The following is a 12,835-nucleotide window of genomic DNA, read 5'->3' as shown; positions in this document are numbered from 1 at the left end:
CCAATGGGCTGGCTGCGAGGGGCCACCAGGCATCTGACTCCTCTCCTGCTCTGAGGGAGACTCTTGCCAGCTGAACCACTCTGCTGGCCAGCCAGGATGGAGACCCTTTCTGGGTGACATATCCTAGCTTTGCACCACCTTTTTGTGGGGGGTGGAGGTTCATTCCTAACTTTTCAAACTGACATGTGGCCACCAGCGTTTATTTACTCATCTGGTACTGCCAGAAGGAGGTTCTAATCACCTTTCAGAGCCTCCAGCCATTATCAACTCATCCCTTTACCTCTTCCTTCCAGGACTAAACAATTCCATCTCCCTGACAGGCCATAGGAATAGGTCCTTACCATGTCATGTGCCCTCCACCAGACCCAGTACAGTTTTCCAACATCTGTCTTCAACCGAGAGAACCAAAAGAGGACACAGTTTCAGGTGTGGACTCAGTAGCACCAAGGAGAGGAGGAGAACAAGTAGCCTTGGACATGATTTCCACTGTAAGTTTGTGTTTAGCTGGGGTCCCCCATAAGCCCTTCCTGCAGGGCTGCTAGTCCACTACTAGGTTTTCCCAGTTCTAGTGATACCTCATAGAATAACATGTGAGGTGATGTAACCATCACCTTGTATAATACTTGGAAATGGTAATTTTTCTGAGGCAGACAATTAGTTAAATGCCAGTCTCTTACTGTCCAACTCTTTTACAGTCCTGGCCAGCACCTGAGCAGATGCTGAAGGAAGGAGGATGACCTGCAGGCACCTCCATGGAGATGACAGAGGATCAGCTCTTCCCTTTCCTTTTTCCATTCCTTTCCTTTTCCTTCCCCTTCTCTTTCCTCACCTCTCCTCCCATCTCCAAACTCCCAGGACTCGCTAGAAAAATTAATTGCTACAAACACTCAGAATCACATGCATCCTCCCACTGCTCTGTGAAGAACAGTTTGCTGCCTGGCTGGAGCGCCAACACTGTGCTAGCCACTGGCTACTGCCATGCTGCAGCAAAGCAGCTGAGACCAAGTCCCCTTACATCAACAGGGGCAGAACAGCAATCACTCCCCAACCAGCAAAACTGAGGACTGCCAAGGGGAAGGAGCAGAAAGCCTTTGGTTCTTGCAGGCTCTCTCCACACAACTTGGCAGGAGGCAGTGAACATGGAGTGGTGGCAGCAGCTTGACCTCAGAGATGTCAGCTGCTGGTACCTCGCTGCTTAGGGTGGCCCCTAGGAAACTTTGGAGGTCCTGGCCCCCAGCACTGCTTGCAGCCTTGCCCAAAGTGCAAAGCTGCAGTTATGTGGCTTAGGAGCCCAAAGCAGAGGCAGCAGAGGAAAGCAGAATTCCTTGGGAGATACTGCATTCCTACAGCAAACAAGACCTTTGTCACAGCCTGTAGGCAGGAGATGGCTCTTCGGTGCAGAGAGCAGCCCTTCTGCTGATTTTCAGAGGACACAAGAAGAAAGTCATGAGCAAACAAAAGACTCCAACTGCTTCTTCTCCATACACCCTGCTTCACCTTAGGATATGTCTATCCAGGTTACTTGAAAATCAGCAGCCCCAACCTGACCTGGATTTATCCTGAGGACTGGGATCCTCTGAAACATTCCTCCCACCTTTCAGCTCAGCAGCACTAGCAAATTCCCCCTCCTAGCACACTGCATGGCCCCAGCCTGCACCCCTCTTATCTCATGCTGTTTGTTTGCTGTGGGCCTTTGAAAGCTTTGATACGTTTGAAGCTGCAATACAGATTTCTTGCCATCACCCAGACAAGCACAAACCCTGGGTGAGATGGGCAAGGACAGAGCTCAGGATGCAGGGGCAAAAGCCGGCCCCAGCCTCTCGCTTCTAGAGAGGAGTCAAGGAGGAAGAAATATCCATCTTCCTAGCCATTCAGTTATCAGGGGATGAAAGGAATAAGGCAATGACTGCCCTGAGGGCTGTATCACTCCAGGCATCCCTCTTTTTGCTCCTATCTGAATGCTGGGCATTGTGGCCCAGCCCACTGTGTGTGACAGCTTCTTGCATGCTCCAGGACCCAGCAGGCTGCCCATACCCCTTTGGACACAGGGTGTGGGGGCAGAGGGTATAGTACAGGGTGACACAGGGATGCACAGTGGATGTGGGGGAAGACCCCTGCCAAGTGATGCAGTGGAATGGCACAAGATGCACACATGTCACAGTTCATATGCTGTGGGAAGCAGTGTGTGATTCATTCTGAAGCTTCTACACTGCAACAGCATGAGGTTTGTGTGCTCTGGCAAGATGGCAGACAGCATCATGCAGCCTTGATCTGCGACTCTAAACGCCACCCATTTGTCATCAATAGTGTTCACTAGATGGGCTAGGCAAAGGCTAGGGTGTTCAGACTGGCTTTTTTTCAGCTGCATGTGCAAAAGCAAGTTCACTTCATACCCAAGATTCTTGAAGTTTTGCACAGCAACTGCATTTTCCCTGACTGCCCCATTTTCCACCTCCAGTGGATATAATGATGGCACATATAAATGCTAGATGAAATGTCCACTGGTTTCCCAACACATCTGAGAGCATTAGGATTGGTGATGCCATAAGGCTACAACAAAGTACTTCATGTTTATTACAGGAGCTGAAAGATGCCCATCAGTTTTGCACCTCTGGCCAACAGCTCTAACCCCCATGTTAGTCCTGAGAAAGAGTTGGTGGGCTCCAGGGCCAGCATTTAGTGTCTGCACCAAACTTTAGTTTGCTCACAGCTAAAGCTGGGCAGACAGCAGCCCATGTGCTGCCTGCAAGCCAAGCAGCAGAAGCTGTGTTTGCTGGTGGTGAAAACACCATTAAATGCAGGTTGGAAAGAGAGGCCAAGTGCACAGACCTGATCCAGGCTACCCATGTTTGACAACTGCAAATTGGGATGAGGAAGTGTCTTTTCAAAATGCTGTTAACACATTCACCTTTGAGTGCTTTCAGCAAAAAGACAAGGCAGGAATGTTACAAGGTCAAAGTCCATGTGTTTGCTTCTTTCTTAAGACAAACTTTCATCGATTGACTGTAGGAAGGGTGAAAGCTGAGCACAATGGATGGAGGAGTCCCTCCGCTAACACTGCAACACACAGCCTCCCAGCAGAGACTAATGACAATAGACAAAGCTCTGCCGAATATTCCCTGTTCTCTGCCTGCTGCACACTGCCAGAAACCAGTCCGAGGGCTGGTTCCCTACCACTTTTAGAGTCAGGGCCGTCCTCAGGTAGCAGAACTAGCAGTCATGTGGTAGGATTTTGAAGGAGTGAAAGAACATGCATGGCTGAGAGCACGCCGTGAGCTTGACAGCCAATGCAAATGACAGCTACAGGGAGCCTCTCCACAACACGAAATCCTCTAGAAATGAAGGCCTAAATGTAGGATGAGCTTTCACTTACAGATGAGAAACACAAACGGTGCTATGGTCGGTATATCCTGCCATGAACAGGCAAAGGCATTTGCACAGGCATCTAAAAGGTGAGGATATGCAGTTGGTGACCATTACTAGAGGGTCTCTTGGACTTTAACAAGGCACAGCAGTCCAGCTTTCTGAGAGGAGCTCTACCTGTGATGAGAACAAATCAGGCCCACCCATGCTGGCCAGCCTACCAGCTCTAAGAGCCTGAGCAAGGCACTAATTCAGTCAGACTGCTCACATGAGCAAAGATTAGTCATGTACAGGATGCAGCACCAGTATTCCAGGGCCTCAGTGACTCTTTGTTGACTCAGGAGTCTCATCCTGCAATTATCACCACTTCAGTCCCTGATGCCATCATATGACCCAGAAGTCAAGGGAATCTCTGACCTGTCATTGCATGGGTTGGGGACAAGCTTTGCAAGGACGTTAGTCTTACCACTTGGCAGTCCTGAGCCAGCCAATTCTGCCTACATGCTTGTGCGTGTACACAGTCACTGTATGCACATCTGCAGTCCCTAACCCATCATGCCCAAGCCCACCAGTAACCAGGTACCTTTTCTGGATTATATTCCTTCCCTTTCCCACACAGCCAGAAAGATGACTGACTCACCAGGGACTCACACACACTTACCTGCACTCTGTCCCCTGCTTCCCTTCCCAAGCAAATGAACTCCCTTCAAGGTGGGGTCTCGCACCTGTGCAAATTGGGAAGTTGTATGGAAACTGTGAGAGGAAATGGCCTTCTTGTGGCTTGCCCTCAGGCACAGTTTGGTTCCTGAGTAACTCTCAGTTTAGCAAGCTTTCTGAGAGTAGACGGACATTCCCATCCTGTCCTTCATGTCCCCTTTCACCAAGATAGTTTATGAGGAAAGCTGAGATCATGTGAGCAGTCACCTCCATCCACCTTTCCTGGATAAAGGTATTCTTACAAGCAACAGAGATGTCTCCCAGTATCTCAGATACGTCTCACACAAGCAGGCCTCTAGGTGAGGCTTTCTGGTAGCTGTCCCACAACTACAGAGTCAAAGCCATCAGATCTGTCACTTGCACCACTGAGCAATGGCAGGTTTTTGTCTGAGGCTGGAGTAGTAAAACATCACAGGCAGTGACAAGGTGAAATGCTCACTGTGGCATGGGGATGGTGACATCTCACAGATGTGCTGTAGCGTACTCCCACAGGCAGGGAGGAGGCAGGCTCAGTGTGGATCTGGGCAGAAGGGTATGAGATATCCTCCCAGCAGAAAGATGCCTGCTCCTCCACTCCATCCCAACATGCATTTGATGCAGTACTAGAGGATTCAGATGTGGCACAAACTTCTTGGATATAGAAAAGACCAAGTGGACATTTTGCTTACAAGGAATTACCAGCACTGCCTGGCATCACTCCCTTGTGGAGAAATGGAAACAGGACTAAGGTTAGAGGCTCAAACATAACTCTAGTGCACAGCCAAGCATCCCTCCCCCAAAGATCTTTGATACAACACATTTATTTTGTTGTGTGATAGTTTTGTACAGTACACATACATTACCAGCAGTTTCAGAGCCCTGAGCTGTCCTTCTTACTGCCTTTCCTGAATTTCAGAAGAGAGGCAAGATCACTGTCCCCTTCCTCCATTTCACCTGCAAGGAAACAAGCCAGGAGAAGTCCAAAAACAGAGGCACTTGCTGACAGGACTGGAGATGCATCTTAGGAAGTCAGACTCCCAGTCCACCACTCTCACCATTTGTGTCCTCTTTCCCTGGTGCTGGAAGAAAAAAACCCTAGTGACAGCTTTCCACAAGGTCTCATTCCTCTGAGAAACCTTCCGCACACCTAAACAGAAATCAGACTAAAGAGATTGCACAAATTAATATAAACCCTATTGTATTTTAAAGGGACTTACCACCCCTCTCTGAGGGTCTGAAAAATATTTTGGGGCATTCTAGGTAGGGCTGGGATTCTTTTAAATTCTTTAAGATTGTTTAAGAAAGAGTCAAAGAGGCATTTGCTTCCAGCACAATCCCACTAGAATCTGAGTGGAACTTAACCTGCACAAATGAGGAAAGAAGGTATTCTTTTCTGTCTTTCCTGCCACAAGGTATCATGCACCTACTTTACCTAAACCACAAAACAGTAGGGCTCTGGTATCAACTCAATCTCTCTGTGCCACAGGGGAAGCTAATGCTGTAAAAGAAAAGGACAGTGCAGTGTGTAATGTGGAGTAAGACCCAAAAATAGACAGAAATAGTCAAAAAGGCAGATGTGCCATGGAGAACAGAAGGGAGGGAGGGAGCACCCAGGCCTCTCCCACCAGTTCATGTCAGTACATTAAATGGTGCATCCGTCTCAGGAGAGCAATGACCCAGTTCCCCAGCTGGGACCCCTTCAGCCACAGAAAGAGTTCATATAAGTTGATCTGCCACAGGCTTAGGGCTTCTGTGAATGAGATCTGGGCCCTCCTGTAAAGCGAGTGACTCTTGCTCCTCTGGTACCTAGAATGAGAGAAACAGCTGCATTAGATCCAGCAGGAAACAGCCCAGGAAGAAAGGGGCCTGTCCTACATCTTCCACACAGCTGACCCTCCCCAGGGGTGGGCGCTATCCCCCATATGGAGAATCCTCAGGAAGCAGGGATTTTCTCTAAGCAGTGCTTCTGAGGAGCTGGGGACTGCCTTTTTTGGAATGAATCTGGCAGAAGAGACAGCCTGCTCACTTGAGAATTCAGTTCTCTTACCACTCTACGTAGTGATCCTAGGTTATGGCATTCCTCTGCTTCTATGCCCAGCTTCACCTCAGCTCACATGGACAGGTGCACACTACTATTGCTTTTCCTGGTAGCACACTTGTAAGAGTCCAGCAATCCTGACACAGATTCCAGGAAAAGTATTTCTCCACCTTTCTTTAGCAGAGGCTAACTGGGATTCACAGGTCCCTCATCAGCCCAAGAAATAACTGTTATTTCATCTGCAAGGAGGAGGAATCTGAGGAAGAAGTGCATTGATTCATAAGACTCAGAGAAGGCAATCACTTGCACAACTCCTGTTCCTGGCTTTTAAACATCAGCCTGATCTTCAGTCAGCCCAATTCCCTCAATCCAGCTGCAGTGAACTTTCAGATCTATGCTACTCACAAATACTGCCCAGTGGTAATGCCTATAATGGGAGAGAAGCCCCTTCCCCTCCTCTGGGGGACAAATCCTAAACCCTTAACCTAAGGTCTCCAACTCTATCCCTGTCCCCAGCCCCAGGGTGACAGGTTTGTCCTCTGGAAAGGCTGATGGATGTAAGAAAAGCACAGACAATGGCTGAGACGTAGCTGAGCAGGGGCAGGACCACAATGAGGGGAAGAGATCCACAGCTAACAGTAATAGGTCAAGAGGTTAAGTCAGAGCCTTATCAGCCCCCCTGAGTGGGGCCCTAATAAGTCTTAATGGCCCTGACTAGCCTGGAACCACCCCCAACCCTCTGTTCATAGGCCCAGAAACCTCAGTTCATCTCAGACATGCACCTTCAGTTCCAGCCTGAGCTACACTGGAAGAGTAATGGTCCTCAGCTCATGTCCTGCTGTGAAGCCCCATGAGCTAGACCTCCACATGGACCTCTTTGCTTGATCTCAGCCCTGTCTTGTCACGATGGACCTGCTTGACAACCACCAGACATAATCTAGACTGACTTTCTCATTTGTTCTTAGACCTGCCCCATCACCAGGATGTTGCCTAATCATGTGGACTTTTGATTGGATCTGACCTTCATCTCAAGGTCTGTCCTGCTTGCCTTGCATAGCTGCAGTGGGACTGGACCCTGACAAGCCTGCTGTACCTCATCTCCCCTCATCTCCCAGACCACAGGGATAGTCAGCTCCTGCTGCTCCCTGTCTGGCCTCTGATGTCTGGATAAGAGACTCACGTGGAAACAGCTCTGATGCAGCAGCGAGACATATTGAGGAAGGAGCTGGCACTGGCCCGTGTGTGCAGGGCTGACTCAATCCCCCTTAACAAGTCATTGGTCTTCAGCAGAAGCAGCATCTGGCGGGGAACGTTGTTGAGAAGCTGGGTGATCTGGGGCAAGTAAGCGGCAGCATTGGACCGGATCTCCATGTCCTGTGGCCAGTCAGGTCATGTCAGGGAGAAAGGAGAGAGAAGGTGAGAGTACATGGGAAATCTGGGTCCAGATGCAGCTGAGATTTGCCAGGAAGAGACAGTGTTTTAACAGACCATGACACTAGGACAGAAGCTAAAGAGCTCTGTCCTTCTTTCCTGCAGACACTGGGCACAGCACTCACTGCACAGATCACTCTTGCCAGATCCCATTTTCCCCTCGGTGAGATAAGGACCTATCCCCTCACTGGCAAGATTAATAGCCTCTCAGGAGAACAGACACTGCTGCCTTGGTTCTTGGTCCTAGGCAGCCTGCAGCAACCAGATCTCATTACTGCCATTGGAGACTTCTCACCTCACCAGCCCCAAAACCAGCAGAGGTGCAGGTAGTAGAATTTCTGAGGAAGGTGGAGGCTGCAAAGACAACCAGGCTGCTTGATCTTTGCTTCCCCATGCAGCTGACAGCTCTATGCTATACTGGTGAAGCCATTTCCAATGCTAGTTTAGTCCTCTGTCCTCAACACAATTCAGCAGAGGTGAGAAAAAATTACACAGTTAAGCATCATGATAACCCAAAAAATCAAAAATCCTCAAATTGTCATCTGTCAGATCTAGATCTATATCCTGTATGACAGCAGCTCATAGCAGATAATTAAGGGAAGAGTGTAAGTCCAACGCAATCCTTCATTATCTCTAGTTCTCCAGAGTCCAATAAACACATTGCTTACTGTAAGAACCCAGTGAAAACTTAGGGGCTACAGTCTGAGCCACTTAACTGAGCTCCTCTCCAAATACAAGTCACCAGAGCATGCAAGACAGTCAGCCCTGCTTCTTATTCCTGTTTTTAGATCTGAGAGTTCCCTCACCATCCCAGTAAATGTAGCACAGTGTAGCTGGGAGCTGATCCTATATGCATACCATGCCCCTACCCCCTCCTACAGAGGCCATGACATGAACCATGACATGAAATCCAAAGACAAGTCCCTGCAATATCTGCAATCTACAAAATCCAGGAGAACACATGCAAGGGGGCAGTAAATAACTTCTTACAGTAAGGAGGCTTCTTTGTGGGCAATGACAGTTCTTAAGCCTTCTCTCTTCTGGAATGAAGGATGGCCTATATTTCGTGACATGAGATCTCCCGCTCACTCTTTATGAACTTCAAACTTATTATAAAGGAACAGACCTGCACAAACTGGTGTGCAGGTCATGATGGTCAGAGATGTACACAGCTCACACAAAACCATGTTGCTTTGCTGCTGACAAACAAATCCTTGTGTCCTCCTGCCTCCATCACTGACCAGATACACAAGGCTTCAGCAAGATGCCTAGCACTCCTAAATGTTGTTTTCTTTAATTATTTGTTGGCAGAAAATTGCTCCCTGATTATCTCTTATCCCTTTTCCCAGCCAGCATCATTGCCTACATTATTTTCCAGACATAGGTTTTCTTTTCTATTTCTTTTCTTTTTATTTTTAGCTCCAGCTGCTTGTCCACATCACAAAACAACCACATGATCTGTCATCAGAACTGTCATTTTCTGTCAAGTGTGCAGAGGAAGAAATAAGCTATGCCACAGGACCTGAGAAAAGCCCCTTGGCTGCAGCTGCTGAGGCTGCTGCAGGATGCAGCAAAAGCCATCATAAAATCAGATGAGATGAGGCTAGCAGCCACCCTGAGCGATCAGCTGCCTGGCCCTGGATGGCTTAAGGCAGGAACAACTATACCTATGGCAATCCTCCTACATTTTCCCAGCCTGCACCTAAAACTCTCCAGTAACACGAATCAAAACCTCCCCAGGCCATCTGCAGTGGCATTTCACTGCTTTGCCACTAGATCTGGCTTTTCTCATGTTTAGCTGAATTTAAACCCATGTTTAAATTCATTGCACTTGTCCTGCTTGCAGCACTCTTCAAAAAACTCAAAAATCACTTCTACAACCCTTTCTGACCTGCCTTTTCTAGATTTTTTTCTGACCTAACTTGCTCAGACTGACCTCATGGGCTACATCTGTTTGGCCACTAGTCCTTGCAGATTCCTACTGGACTTGCTCCAGTTTCATCAAACCTTTCTCAAGATGCAGTATCCCAGACTGAGTACAGCACTACAGATAAGATTTTGTTTCAGGAAGGTTACTTCCTTGTCTCACAGGCTACTGTCATGTTGATACATCCTCAGGCACACTCTCTGGAGCTCTGCACTGATGGTACCTGCCTACACAGCGCTCAGCTCTTGCTGCTGATAAAATCTTTCAAATTCACCTCTAAAGTAAGGGCAAGCAGCAGCTCATTTCCTAATGCCACAGCAAATCTGCTCAGCTCCCCATTATCTGCTGCAGGATTATCTAGTTTCAGCATTAATTGTGTCATGTAGGCAAAGACAACAGAGCTGGTTCCATACACGCAATTCAACTCAATTACAAAGTTCATTAGCACACACAGAGTACTATGTAGCTGCAGCTACACCTCTGGCATAACCTTCACAAGTGAGTTGGGAATAAACATTGCTCACTAACTCAGATTTAACACTGGCCTTCTAGTATTGGAGTCAGCACTGTGCCAACTTGCTTTGGCAGCTTTGAATTTTTTTCTGGAGCTACCAGCTCCAGAACTCACCAGATGAAGCACAGACTTCTAATTACTGTTAGATAGTCATTATATTATTTCTGATGTGCAGAAAATTAACTCAGATCATTGGGAGGGGGTCCATTACCCAATGACCTACTCATTGCTATGGACAATGGCAAACCAGTACAGCAAATTCTGCCACATCCATCAAGATGAAGAAACTTTTAGAAGAGAATTTCATAGGGCAATATTATAACACTCCTTAAATGAATTCCATCCTCTCCACTACAGATGTGTGTAGATAAAAGCAAACCATAGGATACAACACACTTCTACTTACAGACGCTTGTCCATTGGCTGAATCACATCACTTTATGTTCTTCTCTAGAAACAGCACAGTTGGCAGGGCTGCTAGTATTCTTAAGGTGGGGTATTGTGTATATCAGGTGTGCGAGGAGGCGTGAGAAGGATCCCAGCACGTGTGTGTATGGAAGGGTGGAAAATGTAAGCAGCAATTTCCCAGATTTGTAGTGATTGAGTTGACAGAATCTGCAGCTAAGCAACCTTGACTCCAAGTTAATAGGGTTTTTGATTGGAAGGTAATTTCCAGAAGTTTTTAGGAGTTTATATCAGTGCTGACAGTCATTTATATGAATAGTGATAATGCATTATTCTTCTCATGTCTTCCCACTAAACCTTTATGTCTCCTGTACCTTATCCTAGCCTCCTTGATGGTTTCCTGCACAGCTGCATTGAACATTTTTTTAAGAAAAGGACAATCTACAAATGTTTCCCCAGCCAGAAAGAGTGAACACTTAGGTATTAAAATATTATACAAAATTTAAGCAGCCCATGACAAGTGAATCTGGGAAATTAAATTCAGCTACTATAAAACACATTGCAGAAGGAGTATGGGCTTTTTTTAGCTCAGCTATCAATACAGAAATTGCTACAGAGCTGCGAGGGGTTGCCCAGCACTGCTGTACTATCAGTGGTGCAAGTGATTTCAACAAAGAAAGGTACTGAGGAGAAGCAAGGGCACACATTAGGGAAGGACACACAAGACCTACCTCACTGGCAGAGACTGGTGACTGGTCAATGCCCCTGTTGACAGATTCCCAAGATCTGGCAGTCAGCATGCAGGCAAAGAGAGGATACAAATCCCCTGCCCCAAGTCGCCGGCTGTACTTCTGCACCCTCTTCATATCAGCCTTGATGAGGGCCTGCCAAAGCCGGCAGTAGTCCATGCGGAATGACTCACTCAGCACCTGGGAAGGGAAACATGGTCCCCAGAAGCTCATAGAGGACAAGAAACAGGGGGAAAAGTCTTGCACCCCTCACCTGTGCCCCATCCTCCACTTCAGAGTCAAAATATATCATTGGAGGGTTATGGAAGTAATATGAAAAATGTATTCATATATGTGCTTAGAGGGGCAAGACTGCAGCCTGGTGCCCAAAGGCAGCTTCACAAGGCCCTGGAAGCCCCTCATACCTACATACCTGGTAGAGCCCATGATCCAGGAGGATAATGTGGGCCTTGCCAGAGGCTGGGCACTTCTTCACCAGCACATTGCCTGGGTGTGGGTCACAATGCACAAAGCCATTCACAAAAATCATTTCACTGTAGAGCTTTCCCAGGTTGCGAGAGATCTGCGAGGAGACAAGAGATGGTCACACACTGCCACCCACAGCAGGGTGCCTGCCAGGGAGGGGAGGCAGCCTCTGTGTGACAACCCAGGAAGCAAGGGTCTGTACACACTGATATTCCCACGCAGAGCTCCCACAGCTCCTCACACTGATGGAGGCACACGGTGGCTGCTGGCATCTACCAGTAGCAGGGTGGTCCAGGTCATTCAGGAAAGGATCCATGCAAGGATCACCATGAAGGTGGCTGTGGGATCACATGATATTTAAAGACACTTGTCTAGCATAAAAAAGATACAGTACCGGTGGGTAGGAATGGGGTTTCTGGTAATGAGGAGGGAAGTGGGAAAGCAGATAGTGGTGGATATGCATTCACAGGGAAGGCATGGAAATTGCTTCTGGGTTGGGTGAAACTGCTTGGAAGAAGACTCAGGTTTCCATCCATGGATGGCAGCAGGACATGGTGGAGAAGGGGTGGGGAGAGACGCAGCCAGTCCATCTGCCCACCAGAATGAACATGCGCTCCCTCTCCCCTCCCTCCATCACACTGTCTGCCACTTTCCCTCTTTCGTTCCTCACACCCATGCTAATCTGTTCAATGTCTATGAAGATGAAGAAGCACATAAAAGCTGTTTAAAACATCCTGTCACTGCTGTGTCCCTCCATACTACTGCTCCTTATCATCAAGAGGTGTTATTAATGTTAAAAACCTCCTAGGAGAAAGCAAACATCCCCAGGGCATGGGATCAACCCCCTGCCATGCAACAACACAGCAGCCTTTCCCTGCCATTCCACCAGCCCTCCCTGCCATCACAGAGAGGCACAGCGCTCCACAGCAGAGTGCTGTACAAGCAATTAAAAGACAGTCATCATAAACTATCCCAAGCATATCTCCAGACACACTATGTAAGCAGCAAACTGACAGCTGTCCCCATAAGCAGAGGTGGTAGAAGAGGTAACAGGGATAGTAATGACAGCTCATCCTGCAGAAAACCAGACAGACAAAAGAAAGGGCTTCCTTTACCCATCTCTGAAACATAGCCACCTCTGAGAAGAGTATTCACCAAGAATAGTGGCCAAGTAACTACAAATGAAGAGAAAGAACAAGAACCCTCCCTGCAGCACAACTACAGAGACAGCAGTAGAATCAGGCAAA

General features: G+C 47.8%; 1 protein-coding gene across 1 annotated transcript in view; it reads right to left on the bottom strand.

The window, feature by feature from the left end:
• Positions 1–4,862: 4,862 nt before the first annotated feature.
• Positions 4,863–12,835, bottom strand: part of ADCK1 (aarF domain containing kinase 1) — a 73,906-nt gene continuing 65,933 nt past the window's right edge. The window contains exons 8-11 of the mRNA XM_014249711.2: positions 11,536–11,685; positions 11,106–11,303; positions 7,278–7,471; positions 4,863–5,865 (exon numbers count right to left, since the gene is read on the bottom strand). Coding sequence (XP_014105186.1) covers positions 5,694–5,865; positions 7,278–7,471; positions 11,106–11,303; positions 11,536–11,685 — 714 coding nt within the window. The 3' untranslated portion in view covers positions 4,863–5,693. The remainder of the gene's footprint in view (positions 5,866–7,277; positions 7,472–11,105; positions 11,304–11,535; positions 11,686–12,835) is intronic.

This window comes from Pseudopodoces humilis, chromosome 7 (genome assembly GCF_049639895.1).
Source record: "Pseudopodoces humilis isolate 2021_Gansu_Grassland_sample_001 chromosome 7, ASM4963989v1, whole genome shotgun sequence".
In the NCBI taxonomy this organism is placed as follows: Eukaryota; Metazoa; Chordata; class Aves; order Passeriformes; family Paridae; genus Pseudopodoces; species Pseudopodoces humilis.
Note: the sequence above shows the minus strand (reverse complement) of the source record. Positions and strands in the feature narration are given on the sequence as shown.